Source organism: Camelus dromedarius, chromosome 12 (assembly GCF_036321535.1).
Source record: "Camelus dromedarius isolate mCamDro1 chromosome 12, mCamDro1.pat, whole genome shotgun sequence".
NCBI classification, from domain to species: domain Eukaryota; kingdom Metazoa; phylum Chordata; class Mammalia; order Artiodactyla; family Camelidae; genus Camelus; species Camelus dromedarius.
Window position 1 is genome coordinate 43,041,617 of NC_087447.1, and position 19,305 is coordinate 43,060,921.

General features: G+C 38.4%; 1 protein-coding gene across 2 annotated transcripts in view; it reads left to right on the plus strand.

Annotated features, from left to right (window-relative positions):
- STK33 (serine/threonine kinase 33) overlaps positions 1–15,611 on the plus strand; it is a 118,414-nt gene extending 102,803 nt beyond the window's left edge. For both annotated transcript variants that reach the window (XM_031460089.2, XM_010985927.3), the window contains exon 13: positions 14,795–15,611. In XM_031460089.2, the coding sequence (XP_031315949.1) occupies positions 14,795–15,007 (213 nt within the window). In that variant the 3' untranslated portion in view covers positions 15,008–15,611. The remainder of the gene's footprint in view (positions 1–14,794) is intronic.
- The last annotated feature ends 3,694 nt before the right edge of the window (positions 15,612–19,305 follow it).

Below are 19,305 nucleotides of genomic sequence, written 5' to 3' on the forward strand. Positions count from 1 at the left end.
CCACAGCAAAAAAATTGTGACAATGAATATATGTATGTTCATGTATAACTGAAAAATTGTGCTCTACACTGGAATTTGACACAACATTGTAAAATGACTATAACTCAATAAAAAAAGAATACACATGTGTGTGTATATATATATACATATATACATATATATATATATATATATATATATATAAACTGAATCACTTTGGTGTACACTTGAAACATTGTGAATCAACTATACTTCAATAAAAAAATTAAAAATTAAAAAAACAAATTGCACAAACATGAAAACCACAAATATAGAAATTTTAAAAAAAAGAAAGTAAAGTTCTTTCCTTCCTTGAAACTATCATGGTTTAGCGATGTGGCCTACATGCATATTTTAAGATCCGTGATTATATATATATGTACAGGGCAAGGGTCTGCAAACTTTTCCTGTAAAGGAACAGATAGTAAATATTTTAGGCTTTGTGGGCCGTAATAGGCTATGTCACAACTTCTCAACTCTGATGTTATAGCATAAAAATAGGCACAGACAACAAATGAATGAGCATGGCCATGTTCCAACAAAACTACTTACAAAAAACAAGTGGTTTGCCAGATTTGGCCCATGGATCAAAATGGATAATTTTTGTGTTTTACCAGGGCACACAATTTGGAATTGGTTTAGGTATTACCTAGAAAAAAACTTACTGAATTATCTAGTTAATTATTTCTAATTTTATGATAAACTGTTATATAGGTTTATCATTTTAATTTTTGTTTTTGTTCTTTTGGTTTTTGTTCTTTTGTGAATACAATTTAGTAACATTTTGATTAATTCTGGACTGTGTTCTACTCACTCGATATCCTGACAATTTACCCAAACCCTTTTTTCTTGTTCCTGTGTTTGTAGAAAATTTTTCTGTATGTTTGTGCTCTTTCTTGTCTTGAAACCTAATCAACATATTTTAGCTCTTTAATGATTGTACATCCTGCCAGTGGGGGGCTGTGTTTCCCTCCAGGCTGGTAGGCTCTTTGTTGAGGAGTTGCTGCTTTTCAGTTCCTTGAGACCTAGCGACGGGCAGAGCGGAAAGAGGGACCGCGGGTCAGTCCTGAACCGCCCCCTGGAAGGTGCAGTGCGGCTGGCCCACCTTCCGTGCTCAGAATCCTGTCAGAAACCTGCAGAAAGAGACCTGACAGAGTGACCTGGGTGATTTTGATTTACTCATGGGGAACTTCTTCTTCACCTACTTGATAGCAAGTGTCTAGATAATAAGGTTAACATTTATTCAGATATTTTGAAATAACCATATTTTTGCCATAATATAAACATAAATTTACTGAATTCCTTTCATCCTCTCTTGTCTGTTAACAACTCCTGCTGTGCTTAGCAGCTGTGTGTATTTTATATCCTTGTTAAAAAACAATGTCCTAAAAACCCATGTTTGCATTTCATCATTGAACATAGTTTGAAATTTTTCCTGTTAGCTGACTTGGCATTTTATATGTATGCGCACACACACACACATACACGCACACATACACACACTCACACATATATACATATACACATGTACATATACTCACACACTCATACACATGCATTACACATTTATACACACATGCATCTACTATATACTCACAGGTGCACAAACATAGATCCATATCTATGCATTCAAACACATGTTATCTTTTGTATTCTTGGAGTATATCTATATTTGTCACTGAATCTGATGTAAAGTGTCCATGTGAACCAAATGTTTGGTTGTCCTCCGTCTCCTTTTCCAGTGCTCTGTCATGTCTCCACTCCTCCCTTCCCTCTGAGAGTCACAGAGTCATGGGACTTGCCATGCTGTTCTCACTACTTCCGATTAGGGAACCGAAGCATTGGCATTGGAGGTGCTTAGGGATGCCAGAACTATACCCAGTGGATCGAAAACTTAAGCATATAGATTTCTACTCATCAACAGGAACTTTTCCACCTGCAGTAGAACAGGCTGGAACATGGATAACGTAAACCCCACCTTACAATCACTGAAAGTATTCAAGCAGACTCTGGAAAGCTGCTTGTTATAAGTGCTGTAGCAGGAGTTTCTGCAAGACGGATAGGAGTCTGCCCTGGATGTCCTCTCAGGAACTTCCCCATGCTTAGTTTTGGCTGTGATACCTTGGGAGGAATACCTTACCTTATTTGGGAATTTTTCCAAGCAGTGTTACCCCTGAAAAGAAAGACTTCTTATGCATATTAAGGTTTTTTTCCACAGATTTTTATGAATAAATATTACTTTGTTAATTATATTGAAGTTGAGTTTATGTTAAGGAATGACTTCTTTTTTTCAAATCTTCATTAACAGTAAATGGAGTGTAAAGGTCTGAAGTGATAACTGAAGATAGGGCTGGCCGTTTGGTCTTGTGTCCACACAGGAGTCACAGAGGAACTAATATTCTTAAGAGTGAAATTGTAATTGTATTAAAAATCATTCTATGAATGTTGAAATATTTCCCATGGGAAAATGTATCTGTTAAAATTAGATTATATGGACAGTTTGATGTGATCAATAATTTACACCTCCTAAATTAAAGAAATGTATACGATTATTTTTCCATTAAAATATTTGAAATTTGACTTTACTTTGAATGGAAATCTGCGGGCAGTTCCTGCTTTCCATTGTGTCATTATTTTGTCTTCTGGAGAATCTCATAAATCCATTTAGAGCTCCTGATTTTGTATTTCTCATAAGCCAGGGTAATCACACTTGTTAGAGAAGTGGCAAAGCACTCGGAAAACTAGTTGAGAAAGTGAGGATTTGTTAAAAACAAAAACATTTAAACTAAGCACCTCCTTCTTTCCGTGAGTGACTGTTCCTTAGTTTTAAGTGCCCTGGGCATTATGGAAAATAGTCTGCATCTCCTCATTGTTCGTGTTTGGACTGACGTATCACACTTCGCTTTTTCAAACTTGTTTTCAAATAGTTGGCATTTGGCAGCGTCCTTTTTTCCCTTTCATTTTCAACCTTCAGTCTGTTGTAGGTAATTGTATTTTTTGAAGATAGAAATGTTCTCACCTTGTATGTCTTGTGTTTTACTGACTGGGTACATCTAGATAATGTTTTGTGTTATTAGGAACCCTCTAAATTTTCTCCAGTGGGTTCTTCATCTACTCTATCAGACAGACCCATGACTTTAACTCCTACGGCAGTATTTACTCATCTTCAAATGAGACACTTGGCAGACGATTGCTTATTGCAGGAGCATGCCTTTTGACGTTAGGTCCTTAGTGATTTCTGATAAGTAGACAATACTATCATTATTCATTAAACTCAGAAAACAATTGTAAAGAAATGAATGTCTGTAATTAAAATGCACCTCCCCATAACCGTGGAGGGAGAGACTAGCAACTCTGGATGTGATAGAAGTATATTTGCATTCTAGAATTCTAGCTTCATAAAGGAGAAACTTCTTAGTTGTTAAATTATTTATTGAACACAGCCTTAAATATACTTATATAATGAAAATGGAAGATTTCTGTGATCATTTTTCCTGACTGAAAACATGGTCTTTACAGTATCATAGGAGATGGTACGTGTAGCAGATGCTTTACCTAGTCTAGAAAGGAGAAAGGCATGGTGGCTTAGAAACTTTGAAAAGTTATTTTGATCAATGAAATGTATTCATGTAGCATTTCTTCAGACAAGGAATGTTTGAATTTAAATAAGATTGAAATTCAACGGTTGAACTATGTGGTATATTGACCTGTTGCTATGAGGAAAAAGTCAAGTTTTCTTGGTATTTTAGTGCAGTAGAATAAAAATTTTGTTTTTGTGACAAATTGAATCTTAGTTCCCTGAGCCCATATGAGTCACGTGTAAATTTGGTGGTGCTTCCATGACTTTGGCACACTTTTCTGCTCCAGTGTGGAAGCACTGCAGTCTGGCATGTGTGTCCAGGCACTCTATATAAAATATCATACTGGTTAAAAGCACAGGCTCCAGATCTGGCTGCCTGAACTCAAATCCTGGCTTAACCACTTGCAAGCTTTATGATCTTGGGCAAGTTTCTTGGCCTCCGTTTCCTCATCTCTGAAATGGGAATGATAATAACATCAACCAAGGACTGAATGAAATCATGCATCTTGACTAAGGTAAGCACTCATTAATGTTAGCTGTGACTACTTTTATTGTTATATTGCTAAAGAACTTGCATGGAATATTGCTGAAATTCCATGTTCTTTCCTGCCTGCTTTGAGACACACGTGTGGGAGTAAACTAAGAAATATCATTTTCGAAGGTGATACGGAGATGCTTCCAACCTCACTTGCCCTCTGAATTTGGTGAGGTCCCTAGGGCTCTGTGGTTGATTGGATTATTTTTCCCAATGGTTTAATCCCTCTCTGTAAGGGATTTGTTCACTCATACCCTTTACCTTGTGATTTTTCTCCTATTAGAGTAGATGGACATTTTTTCATCTACTGTTGTTGGTCTTAGGTTTGGACTAACAATATTGTTGAGCTGACTTTGGCCAATGGAATGTTAAGAGGTGCAGTGGAAGCAGAGACCTTAGAAGTGTTTGCATGATTTGGCTTGCTCTCTTGCATTTCTGCCTCCTGCCATGAGAAGAACATGCCTGCAGAAGCCACAGTTTCTGGAATCATCTCAGCCTGAAGTCTAGCTTAGCACTGCCAAGCCCTACAGTAATTGGGAACAATGAATGTTTGTTGTTATAACATGGTGAGACTTTTATAGTTCCTTGTTCTGTAGTTGTACAGAAAAGAGTTAACATAGCAGGCCTAACTGCTATCCTTGAAAAGGCTTTCCTTGCAAGGTTGGCCCTTGGCTGGCTTCTGAAACTTAGATTTGGGGACCGTTGCTACCACTAACTGATAAGAATGATTCATTGTGCCTAAACGTGCAAACAGTATGGTTTATGCTGAACACCTGCATTCCTCCTGGGAGTCAGGGATTTTAGTAGGTGCTAGGTAGAGGCTGTCTACATGACTGGCTCAAATAAAAATCCCTTGTGCTACATCTCTAAGAGCTTCGCTGCTTAGCAACGTTTCATATGTGTTGTCAGAATTTGTTGCTGGAGTAATTAAGTGCATCTTGTGTGACTCCTGGGAGAGGACTCTTAGAAGCTTGAACATGGTGTCCACTGGACTTCTCAAGTGCCTTTTCCCTTTGCTAGTTGGGCTCTGTATCTTTCACTATAATAAATTACAGCAATGAGTACAGCTATATGCTGAGTTCTGTAAATCCTCCTAGTGAATCATGGGACCTAGGGACCACCCAGACTCAGTAGCATAGCAGCAATAGCTGACTAATACAGGTACAAGTAAGTAACTATGGTAACATGAATTTTGACGTATTGTTCTTTGATCTAATGCTGTGTGCAATGCCAGTTGCTAGTTTGGATTCATAGGCTTCCAGAAACAACAAGGCTTTTGTCTCTACTTCTGTTCCCAGTAGAACCTCCTGTGTAAGTCTTAGGTTTCACCGTGGGTTTAGGCCGACTTTCACAGTTGAAGGAATTTATTAATGAATCCTTTCAAATCATTTCCCTACTTTCCCAAGCCTGGCTTTTGCTCAGCTCCCCTTAGGGTACTATAGCTGTTAGTATATGCTGTGTATATTTTTCCCTATGGAGAACCAATCCGTTGGTTTGGGTTATAACAAATATAGCTCTCTAGTGTCATTTCCCTTCAGCCTGATGAACTTCCTTTGCATTTCTTGTATTGCATGTCTGCTAGTGATGAATTCTCTCAGTTTTCTTTTATCTAAAAATATCTTTATTCTGTCTTGATTTTTGAAGGATGTTTTCTCTGTTTACAGAATTCTAGTTTGACAGATAATTTTGGTCCACACTTTAAAGAGGTTATTCTGCTGCCTTCTAGCGTCCAGATTCTCTGATTAAAAAGTCACTGGTAATTTGAAATATTCTTTCCCTATATGTAATGTGTCACTTTTCTCTGAATGTTTCTAAGATTCTCTCTTTATCTTGGTTTTTAGCGGTTTGAAAGTGATATTGCTGGGAATGCTCTGAACTTCTTGAATCTGTATTTCTATCTTTTGCCAAGTTTGGAAAATTTTGTCATTATTTTTTTCTTATTATTTTCTGAGACTCTTTAATTTCTCACATGTTAGACTGTCTCATACCATTCTAATAAGTCTCCAGAGCTGTATTAATTTTTTTCAATCTGTTCTTTAAATTGGATACATTCTCCTGATCTGTCTTCAGGTTTTCACTTTCCTCTCTTATCTCCATTTTCCTATTAAACTTACCTAGTGGATATTTAATTTCAGATATATTTTATTCTAAAGTTTGCATTTGGTTCTTTTTTATTATTTCTGTTTCTCTGTGGAGACCTGCTTTATTCATCAGAGAATTTTTCACTTTACATTATTGTTAATAGTGATGATAACTGCTTTAAAATCCTTGTTTGCTAATTCCAACATCTATCTGGGTCATCTCAGGGTCCATCTCTATTGATTATTATATCTGTTGAGTAATTTTGAATTGTATCCTGGACATTGGAAGTATTGTGTTGTGATGACTCTAGATTTGCTTGGTTCCTCCAAAAAGTGTTTATGTTTCTGTTTTAGTAGCAGTTAGTTGATTGGATGAAAACTACAAATTGTCTCTTAGCCAGCAGTTCAAATCTTAGGTAGGCTCATTTATCTTTAGCTGAGCAGAATTTAGGATATCCCTTCTCTGGCTGTCTCCTTTCAGGAGTTCTCTATTCTTTGGATTTGGGGGTTGCTTTGAATTCTGTCCTTTAACTCTTTAGATCAGAGACAGAAAATAGTGAAAGCATCCAGGGTAGAGTGTGGGGGGTGCATTGCCATCAAAGGAGCAACATTTGACATATCAGCAGAAATAATGGAAACCAATGGAATGGAAGGCAATGGAATGACATTAATATAGTGATAAATGGGAAACAAAACAAAAAACCTGCCAACTTGGAATTTTGTATCTAGTGATAATTTCCTTCAAAAATAAACATAAAATAAAAAACGTTTTCAAGTATGTAAAAGATGAGCAAATTTCTTACCAGCATATCTTACTATAAGAAATACTATAAGAAAATTTTCAAGCTGAAACAAAATGATCCCAGATAAAAGTACTGAATTATGGGAAGGTATGAAGGGCATTGGGAAGAGTAAATATGTGAGTAAATATAAAATAATGTCGACTGTTTAAAACAGTAGCTATAATAATGAGATCGAAGCTTTATCTCAATAAACTAGAAAAATAACAGCAAATTAAGCACCCTCCTAACAAAAATTGTAGGAAGGAAATGACTTTTTTTTAAAATATAATGATGATTTAGTGCTAATACATTAGAAAATGTACATAAAATGGCCAAACTCCTTAAAAAAAAAAACAAAAAACCAAAACAGATACACAAAAATAGAAAACCTAAATAGTTCTTATTTTAAAAACTGAATTTGTAATTAAGAACTTTCTAGTGTAGTGTAGACAATTCCAGTCCCAAATGATTTCACTGGTTAATTCTTACAAATATATAAGGAAGAAAGAAGAGAAAGCTTATTCATACAAACTCTTGAGAATATTTCCCAACTCATTTATAAGGCAAGTGTAACATTAATACCAGAACATGATGGGGATATTATCAGAAAATAAAGTTACTAGTAAATATCTCTCATAAAATATAGACACAAAAATCCCCAAGTTTGATATTAGCAACTGAATCCAGAAATACATTAAAAAGATAATGCATTATGATCAAGTGTATAGTATATCAAGGAATGTAAGTTTGGATTAACATTGAAAAATCAACCAATGTAATTCACCATATTAATAAGTAAATGAGAAAAGCCATATAATTATCTCAGTAATTTTTTTCCTTTCAAGATATTTATTTTTTAAAGCATTTGATAAAATTCAACACTCAAACATGAGGAAAAACCATCAGCAGACTAGGAACAGATGGGAATTTCTTTTACATATGAAGGAATGTTTACCAAAAAAGAATAAAGAAAGAAAGAAAACCCCTCTAAATCTAATATAATTCTTAATGGTGAAATATTGAACACTTTCCCACTGAAGGTAAGAGATAGGCAAGGATGTCCTTTCTATTTCTCCTTAACATTGTACTAGAGGCCTTTGCCAAAGCAACAAGGTAAGAAAAGAAATAAAATTATATAGATTGAAAAAGAAGAATAAAAGTGTGTCTCTTTACAAGTGACATGGTTGTGTACATAGAAAATCCCAAGGAATCATCCAAAAGTGAACTTAAAGTGCAGGATGCAAGATCTCTATACAAAAATTAATTGTATTTTTATATGCTAACAATGAACAACTTGGAAAACAAAATTTTAAAAACCATTTAAAGTATTATTGAAAAACGTGAAGTACTTAGTGATAGAGCTAATAAAATGTATGTGAAATATTTATACCAACCCCACAACATGTTGCTGAGTGAAATTGAAGAAGACTGAAATATATGGAGAGCTATACTATGTTCATGGATTGGAAGATCTACTACTTTGTTAAGATGTCAATACTCCCCAAACTGATTTATAATTTTAAAGCAATCCCAAATGAAATCTATAGCTTTTGCTTTTCTGATAGACACTGATGAGTTGATTCTAAAATTTATTTGGGAACACATAAGACCTAGAACAGCCAAAATAACCTGGTTTAAAAGCTAAGTTATAAAACTCCTAGGAGAAAATGTTGCAGAATATCTTCTAAACAGAGTAGTCAAAGATTTCTTAAAACATAGAAAGCACTTTAAAAATGGATTGGACTTCATCAAAAGTAAACAGATTTGCTCATCTAAAACATATTAAGAAAAGGAATAGGCAAGCCACAGACAGGGAGAAGATATTTTCAATAAATATATCTGACAAAGGACTTATATCCAGAATATAAAGACAATTCCTACAACTCAGTAATAATAAGATAACTCATTTTTTTAAATGAGCATAAGACTCAAAACAGACACTTCAGATGGGAAGATATACAAGTAGTCAATAAGCATTTGAAAAAATGTGCAACATCATTAGTCATCAAGAAAATGCAAATGATATCAGGAAAAGTTACAATGATAATATCACTACACTCTTTCTAGAATGCCCCTAATTTAAAAGCACTGGCAACTCGAAATTTTAGCAAATATTGGAGCAACTGGAATGTTCCTGCATTGCTGGAGAGAATGCAAAATGGTACAGTTCTTTTGGAACACAGTTGGGCAGTTACTTATAAAGTTAAGCATTTACTTACCATTTACCCAGAAATCCCAAATTTAAGTTCAAAAAAGGATTTCTGGAATATGTTTATAGCAGCTTTATATATAAAAAGAGCCCAAACTGGAAATAGCCCAAATATTCATTAATAGAAGAAAGAACACACAAATTGACCCCATCCATACAATGGAGTACAACTTGGCAATAAAAAGGAATGAACTACTAATATACACAGATTAATCTCAAAAACATGTTATAACACAATGAGAATCTATAACTATCTCAATAAAAATTTCCATTAAAAAACATGTTAAGCAAAAGAAGTCAGACACAGAGAAGTACATACTGTATGTTATTTCATTTATATGAACTTTGAGAAAAGACAAAAATAATTTATGTTGCAAAATATCAAAACTCTTGTTGCCCCAGGCTGGGAGGGAGTTGACTGGGATGTGGCATGAGGGAGCTTCTTGGAGAATTGTTCTATTTCTTGATTGGGGTGTTGGTTACATGGGTCTGTGCATTATCAAAACTCATCAATCTGTGCATCTGAGGTTTGTACATTCTACTGTATGTAAATTATACTTTAATTAAAAAGAAAAGAGATATTTATATCTTCTCTAATTTGCAAGTTAGATTTTGTTTTCATTAACTCTATACAAGGCCTAGCTCTTTATGTGGACAGCCTTATATAAGAAATCTATATATTTGGAAGTCAATTTCTCTTCTTCCGCTTGCTTTTCTTTCCCTTCCTTCTTCCTTCTGAAAACCACAGAGATGTGAGAGAAAGTAGGTGACCATTGCAAGTAAAACTATAGCTGAAGATCTTAGTATCAGAATATTCTGTCACTTGGACCTTGTGCAGGCCTATAATTTGAATGTGTGACTCTAGAAATGGTTGCTATGGTGATAAACCACTTTACTTAAATAGCATGTATTTTACTCAAAATTCAGAGAAATGGTAACAGTTTTTAGTAATCGTGCACTGGTATTAACTTGCAGGGCTATGCCTAGAGCTTACAGGTTTTGCATCCATTATCACCAGATGAGTTCATCAGGTTAAAGTTATGCCAGTGAATAATGAAATATATATACATATTTAGCCCAATTTTCTTGTGACACATCTCCCGTTGCACACATGGAGCCCCGTTTTCAAGATTAATAGTATAATCTGGAGAAATCAGGCCCAGGGTGCTGAATTACTAAGAGATGGAACTGGAGGGAACCTTGTAAGGTCATCATTTCCATCCTTCTGCCTCCAGTAGGAATGGCTTTTCTTCAGCAGTCCCAAATGGTAAGAATGTCAAAGATGAGGAACAATTGAAATACTGCTTGGGGGGAGCCCCTGGTGTAACCATCCTGACTGCAGCGCTCAGGGATGCTGTTTAGCTCCAGAGTGCTGAAATCTGTCCCCTCTTCATTTTATAGAGAGTAATTATATATATATATATATACACACACACACACACACACACATATGTGTGTGTATATATATACACACACATACATATATATGTGTGTATATATGTATATATATATATATATATAGCCTCTTATTCTTTATATTTTTAGATTGGAGAGCTCTCTTATAAAGAAACCTCTACCCATTAATCCTATCAGTAGCCTATATGTCAACCTTCTCTGGTCCCTTTATATCTATTCAGACTGCTTGCAGTGTTTCAGGTATGAATTTTTCACAATTTTATCTAAGGATAGAATAATTTTTTTCTTTGATTTCTAAGATGCTTTCTGATGATAGCCAGGTTCTCTTGGTCACTGTGAAATGGTGTATTACATCAGTATCTTTAGAGGACAGTCTACAGTGATTTTTAAATCTTCTCTTAGAGAACAGTCTACAGTGAATTTTAGATGGTCTTTTGGATTGATAATGATGGCCAACAGTCTCATAATGATCATTTAGATAGACTCTTTCCTCCTGGAGAAGAATATTGAAATTGCTCTCTCATCTTTCTCCCCCTTATCTTACAATCTTATGGGAGCTCATCACCATCTATACACCTTTCATGACCCAGAAGATCTTAGTAACTTCTGTAGCCTGGGTAATTTAACTTTTCGTTCCTCTGCCCTGTTACTTGCAAAATTATAAAATTGCATCAGTGATAGCATAGATCCCCAAAGAATCCCATCATCTATGAGAGAATAGAAGGAGAAACTTAAATTTTAGATAACCTATAACCTACAAAAGAAATTCTTCAAAAATCCTAGAGAAAAACCTGAAAGTTGGAATCTGCCTTGGCTGCTTATATTCCGAGAAGATGAGAAGCTTGGTTTTGGTAAAGAAAGCTATAGTTTGACCTGAGGGCACAGTGAGGGCCAGCCTGCATCCATGTTTTGTTAGCATCAGAGAAGAGTTTCAATGAGGGGATATTTAAGAGAGAAGACTCAGTCTTCAGGAAAGCTCTTGTGATTAAACAATAGCACCCTAAACTTAATGCAGCTGCAAATTAGCAAAGAGAAATGCAAAAGTACATGCACACATGATACTTTACAAGCTACACACACATACACAGAAGCTTTTAAGCATTTGCAATAAATATTGCTATCTATTAGAGATAAATAGATTTGCACTGATGTTACCAGGGAGTCAAGGAACATTGTGATTTGTTTAGGTACAGCCAGTTTTAGGCCAGTTTTGATACTCAATCAAAACATGGCTGACTATATTAGTTTTAATATGTATTACATACCAAATTGAAAAAGAAATAGGAAAACAGACACTTATAATGTTGCCAGTAAGAGTATAAGTTGGTACAGCTGCAGTGGAAGGCAGTGTGGTGATCTCTTTCAAAATTACAAATCCATATAACTTTGGACCCAGAAGTTCTAATTCTAAAATATATGCCCTGTAGATATATTTACACATGTACAAAATGACACAAGTACAAGATTATTCACAGCAGCATTATTTGTACTAGTTAAGATTGGAAACAACCTGAATGTCCATTATCAAGGAGCTGGCTAAATAAATTATGGTACATTCAAACAAAAGAATACTGCAGAGCTGAAAGAAGCATGTGAACTCTTTTTTATATTGACATAGAATGATGTTCAAGATAATTGTTAGTTAAAAAAATCGAAGCGTAAATGAGTGATTATTGTGGGCTACCATTTGTGTAAAAAGGTGACAAGAAAGTGCATCAATACACGGACTAGATTGAACAATACGAAATTGCCATTTTTAGGCTGTTTTTGACTTGTTAAAATGATGACCAGTTCCATTTGGTTCCACCTGATATTTGCTTGAAGTTGCTCAAAAATATCTTTGGAAGTGTACACTGTAAATTGACGGTGTTGGTTGTCTTTGATGGGGGGGGGGGGGTGGAGCCGAGTTAAGGAGGGGACAAGGAGGAGATTTTGAGCACTGTGAATATTAAGTCATGGGGAGATACTACCTGCTTGAAAAATAAATCTCTAAAATTATATGTAAGTAAATAAAATAGATAAATGTGGCTAAGTAATATTTTCTCATCTTGCTCTAGAAGGAAGCTGAGAAATACCATGTTTCTACTCTGAAGCAACCAAACATTTTGGTTTAGTTTCTCTCCTTCCAAATTTGCCAGAAAATTATGAGAATTATCTTAAGATAACTAAGAAGAAGCCAGAGCTTCTAGTGTTTTTGGAAAAAAAAAGAAGATACCTGTATCACTGATCTTGCCCATACAGATTGTTTCTGAGTATTTCTTCCTGGTGACTTTTAACTTCTGAGTCTACTTTAAGGACTCAAGTACTTAATTAACAATGGAACAGTGAAGAAGAATGCAGATGCTAAACCACATATGAATACAGCACATTGAAAAACAAATGACTGAGTCTCTATCCCTATGCTGTAGATTATGAGTTGTGGTGGGCATGTTGAAAAGCATTTCCTCAACTACTTAGATGGTAACTCAAGAGTGGAAATGTCAAAAGAGAAAGCATTAAACTTGGATTCACCTTTTAAAAGCACATATACGTCAAGTGACTTAAATTTTTATGAATTGAAATTTCCAAGATAGGTTTCCTGTCACAGGGACTAGTCCTGTACTAAACAGAGGAGCTTTTCTTCAGTGGGACATGAGAGCATGAGAGCGTTGTGCTCTCACCCTGATGTTCTAAACATAAGGAGCTTTCAGTGAGGAGACACAGCCTGTGTTACTGAATGCTAACACATTGTACATATTTTCTGTTTCTTGAAAGAATACACAGAGAAGCAACCCAGAAATTTTCTTGAGAAAAGGAATCTATAGAGAAAAGTACCTTTTTACACTTCTAAATTTATACAAATTAATTTTTTAATTAATTACCAGCTCAAGAGTTAGCATACATTGTTACAAAGTCATACATGAGTGATGGTCTGGAGAGGCATGTATTTAGGGGCTGCCTGCAATAAGTAAACAGCACGTCAGTTTTCTCTTTCTTGAAATATAGGTACCAAGAAGCCGTAAATGACCTGAAGTTTTGCTGCAGCCTTTGGAGGGTATTTATTCATTGGACAAATATATATGAAGTGCCTACTACTGTGTTTATAAAACACAGTCACTTGTATCGCAAGAGTGATCAAAACAGACAGACACATACACACCAGGTTTATTTGTTTTGTGTTACATGTAATCTTTTCACAGTCTTTGAAATTTGTTAATCTGATTATTAACCCTTAGTATACTCACTTTCAGTTAACCAGAGTATTAAACTTATGAGCTCTTTCCCAGATCATTCTAGGTAAATGAGAACTTGCGGAATCTATACCCCCACATCTCACCCCGCTTCCTGCTTGCTTAGGTCTCCTGAGACATTCTCTGATCCTTTAGAACTCTGTCCTCAGCTTCATTTAATGAGAAGTGATCCCTTTTAGAATGGGTCTGAGGTCAAAATGGACTCTGCTTCTTTCATGACAGCCAGGTTAGAAACCATTTCCTCTACTGTGGGGTGAGGCGACCTGAGAAAACACAATTGCCTATTAAAATCCTTTCTACCTGTTTCGTGCTTTAAAGCTCACAGAGTACTTCCATGGCCACCACCTTAGTTCATTCTCATAATAAACCCATGGAGTAAATGTGCAAATACCATTTTCCTTATTTAACAGTGAGGCATCAAGAGTCTAAGAGGTCTACAGACCTGCCAAGAGGTGTGACTGGGATTAGAAGCCAGTCCCTGGAGTCAGTGAAGAGAATGGTGAAGATGTGAGGAGTGGGCGGTATGCAACAACTTTATACCCAGGTTAGGAAGAAGAATCCTGATGTGCTTGTCAGGGAATCCATGCAGATGTCAAAGCTTGTCTAGAAATCTATGCCGAGGAGTGAGCACAGCCATGTCTGGGTAGACTTCCCTGAGTGAGTGGTACTGGATACTTGCTTTCATTTTGCATGGCAGAGGATTTGAAATTGTGCCTGTAGTTTGTTCTCCGCAGACACTAAACAATTCCGTTTTCTTGAAGATGCTAAAGGAGCTTTCTTTGGCATTTAATAACCATTTCACGATGTGATTAGTGTATATCTCACATCCAAAGAGAGCTCCAACTTGCAAATCCTGGACAACTCTGTAGTCCCCGGTTTCTTTGAATTGATGTATATTGCCTTGTGTCTGAAAATTAATCCAGGACTTTTCTTTGATTTCTAGCCCACTGTTTATGAAAAGACATTTTCTGTGCCCAGTAAGAAGGAAAATATGGATGACTTGGACACCAGTTATTCAAGTTACACATCTAGCAGGCTCCTTCCTGTTGAACTCAAGGGAGAAATGGAGAAACCCACTGTGACTTCAAGCCAAGGAACAGCAACCAAAGGCACTTCTAAAGCCATTGCCCTGCCTAGAACCAAAAAGAACCTCTAACAATGCTGAATCCTACAAAAACAGAGCTGCTCTTTCTAGTGCTAAAAACAGGGGATAGGAGGAGAAAGGACAATACTATGTCGAGCTTTTAGCCTTTTAGCTGCGCTGAGCCCTGCCACGTGTTTTCACCAGTTTGAAATTGAAGCTAGTTCTCTCCAAAGCAGCATGGTGTTAAAGGGCTGAAACCACCAGGCTGGATGGCTTGTGCAGCCGAAATCAGCTCCAAGTGTTCTTGAGAGTTGTTTAGAGGAACAGATGCCCTCAAAGCAAGGCTGTGGGCACACTGGCCCAGTTTTACGTCAAATTCTTACATTTAGGCACAATTACTTAAGGGGAAAATGAGAGCCAAATATGGTCACGGAGGGTCCAAATGATTATGTGCACTTTGCACTGGAAGATTTGTTAGGAAATTACTAATAAACCTGCCACAGGCATAACAGAAGTGCTTCAGCCATTCATGTGTGTTCTTGTGATTTTAGGTTGCTGTAGATTGTTTAAGACAACTTATTTTAAATGTAGAAAAGAAGATTTTGTAACTGCTTGCCCTTAACTTGCTGCTAAATTCCCAGTGTGTTGATTGAATCAATAAAAACCCAGATGTTACCCCTGCACGTTAATGTTTATGTGAATAAGAGTTGACTATAACAAGGTCCTCTAAGCCCGCAGAAACAAATTTTGAGGTTGGCCTGCTGCTTACTGCAAAGCGAGGCACATATTTTTGGGGAAGGGCAGGAGGCTGGACACGGGAGAAAATACATCACACCTGTGAGTATTAGAGGTCCCTCCTTTCCACCCAGACAAATTGTTTTGCCATTCTAGGTCACACTGGGTGAAGAGATGCTTCACTTGGCCTCACAAACAAACTCTAAGGAAGCAATCTGCATCTGCTTTTACTTTTATAAAGTAGTAACCTTGTTTCATTCCAGCCCCTCGTGGGACTGTCCTTTCAGCCTCCAAAATGGCCCGCACCCGGACAGCGGAGCAGGGACAAGTTGCGTATGCATCCCCTCGATGGCCGACGGCAGTACATGTGCTTCTTGAGACTAATTTCGAAGACACCATCCAGCTCTCGAATGGGCCAGAAATAACACTGCCATGTGCTGCCCCTGGCTGAGTAGTTTGGGTGGAATTTTCTCAGTGCCTTCAGTGTACTTCCCGGGGGGAATCTGCCAACCAAAATGTAGCTAGTGTACATGGTTGAGACTATTTTAAAATTGGAGGGGGGGGGATGGTATAATATAGCTCAGTGGTACAGCGTGTGCTTAACATGCATGAGGTCCTGGGTTCAATCCGCAGTACCTCCGTTAAAAATAAATAGATAAATAAACAAACCTAATTACACCCCCCCCAAAACAAACAAAAACGGGTTGACCGCTTCTTCAAAGTTTCTGTCCTTCCTAATTGTTATTTCCAGTCCTACCAGGAGCCTGTAAACCATCTCCTCTCCCGGATTAGTGAGCCAGCTTTGAGGAGCGTGTCCTGCTCACCTGCAGAGAAGCCGGCTTCAGGGCTGAGTGGAGGTTTGCCTTTCCTAGCGGTACTCCCGGAGGCAGAGGTGAGGACTGGCATCTGGTCTCCTGGTAGAAAAGCCAGCTGACACAGTGGCTTTGATTCTGTCGATCCCCTGGGCCCCCAGATGGAACATTCCCTTTGTTCAAAATGCTCTTTGTTTCATTGTAAGACCGTCTTCTGTATCACGTAGCGGAGAACTCTGTTGTTAAATTGCATCGCATCCAAATTTCTAGCTACTTTTCTCTTCTGTCTTAAATTAGTGAGTCTGCTCAGTAAACTTGAGCCAAGGTCCAGAACTAAGCACTAAGTGAAAGGTAAGTGCAGTTTGTAACCCTTCAGCGTGTCTGCACCGGGACAGGCCACTGTCCTTCTGCCCTAAGGGGCATCCCATTAGCTCTCCTCTGTCTGGACCTTCATTTGACGTAGAATCACTTTGACAGGAACTTAGCTCACCCTTTCTAAAGGGAATTTTCGTATCACTTTTATTTGTTATTTATTTTTTGGAACGTGCTGGCCAGGCCATGTCTGAGCTGTGTTTTCCACCTGTTGTACCTCTTTAACAGCTAGAGCTCTGTGGCCTTGCTTTCTCTATTTGTGTTCATGGCTGTGAAAATAGTCGCTCTTCTGTTTCAGATTTGTTTTCAGTGACGGATAGGCTACCTCCAAGGCGTTGGTAGCCATCACTGTGACACTCCTCTGTACCACAGCATGGAGGGCTGGGCTCTGTTATGACCCACAAGGACATACTCTGCCTAGGACAGTGCACAGCGAGTGTTATTTCCAAGGAATGCAAATGCTGATCAACACCTCGATTCACATAACAGACAAGTCCAGGCAGGAGGAATACGATAAAAGATAAATGCAGGCTTGGGGCTGGGGGAAGTTCAGCTGCGGAGAACAGAAGATGATGTCAGAGAAGGACTTAAATCAGGGAAGAAAGGAAAATGGGTTGGAGTCAGGGGAGCAAAAAGAGAGTAAAGTATAATTAATAAGGAACACTGATTGGCTGACACACATGGTTCTGCCAAACTCGGAAGCAGGAGTCAGGGGAGGGAAGTGCTCTCGAAGCAGTGGTCCTTGCCCCAGGCCAGGCTGCAGTAGGACCGGGCCTCCTGTGGCCGGAACGCCAGCACCCCTGGATGAGGACACAGGCTGAAGAAACAAAGACCCGGGAAAATGGAAGCTGAGAGAGGCTCTGGTTGTAAGATGTGATCACAGAATAGTCCTTACATTTTGAGTAGGAATGTTATGTGGTGTCAAAAGGGGAAAGGAGAAAAAATTCAAAACATTTTGTGCTTATCACTGAAATGCTTTGTTTAAATAATTCTATTTGACTCCAAAATGTAAGTTCCAGGTTAGAAAGATCAAAAGCAGCCAGTCTTGAAAATGAAGCTTTTTAAATTCCAGCCCTGCTGTTGGAATAGAGAATAAAGGCTTTGTTCAAACATGCATTCCCAGCAGTAAGCAGAGCTTTGAAATTGGCCACGGAAGTTGTGTCCCCTAATGGCTGCACTTGGCTGGAGACCAAGAAGCTGTGGCCTCTGGGAAATGACCCTGGGCTGGGCATTGTCTATCTTCCCCTCCAGAACCTCTCTGCCCGGCTCTGCTCTTTTCACCCTGATAGGTGATCTTTAGGGACTGCATTAACAGGCTCCCTTGGCCTCTGGGTTCGTTGGGATTCTGTCAGTGGGAGACACCAGCAGGCCATCAGAGTGGGGAGAGCGAGGTCCAGGCCTCGATTCCCAAGTGCTGGGCTGCTGGGAATTCACTGTGTTCTCCTTCTATAGGCCTTGGCTCGGGCCAGCAGCCCTCCTCACAGCTGAGCTCTCTGCCGCTTCAGGCCAAGACATGTCTTTCTTCAAGGGTTTCCCTAAACTCTCTCAGAGCTTTTACAAGTAGCCTCTTTGTTAGGCTCTCAACCACCCCTTTTGAGTGCACCATCTGTCTCCTCTTGTGACCCAAGGTGATCTAGACCCTTTCCTTGTCAATTCTGTGTTTGTTTTGACCCTGGGCTACTTTGCGTGTGGTTGCCAATCTCCTCCCAAATGATAGTGAAGAGCAGAGAGTCTAGATGAATCCTTCCGGAAACAAATCGATGCCCTCGGGTGGTCACTACGGTTCGAGGGAGGGGAGGACAGGGGTGATGTTCCTGCGACTGGAACCTACACCGAGCAAGATAAATCTACATTGCCCAGCTAGATCTGAGATTGTATGGTCTTAAATTTCATCCGGGGCCTCTGGGAGCCAAAAGAAAGCAACTCTTGACTTGTATCAGCCAAGAGGACCTACAGCCTAGGGTGGGAGCTGCCCTTGCTGTCTCCTGGCTGTGGACCTGGGGCTCGGCAGAGGTTCCGGGGAAGCACCCACAGCCTGAAGACAAGACGTCCCCTGGGCCATGCATTTGTTTCATCCCTACAAATGCTAAAATCACTTTACCGAGCATCTTAAAGTGACACATTCACTATTCAGAGGGCTCACGTAGTTCAGTCACTGTTCAGGATCCCGGACTTTTCTGCGTGAGCAGGCTCAGGATTGATTTGGATTTCTGTTCCGTCCTTTGTGATCACCTAATTCTCATCAGTGAGCCCACTTTCTTTGCCTTTGTTCTTCAAAGGAAGGCCATATTCCGTGTCAGTCTTGCTTCCTCGTGGCCACCTTCCTCAGTTGCTGGTAGAATCAACTCTTCTCTCTGCATTTCCGTAAGTTATCTGGAGCAGCCCTTGGCGGGAGCTGTGGCCATTCCTACTACTGTCCCAGGGCCCTCACTCAAGCAGCAACACACAAGT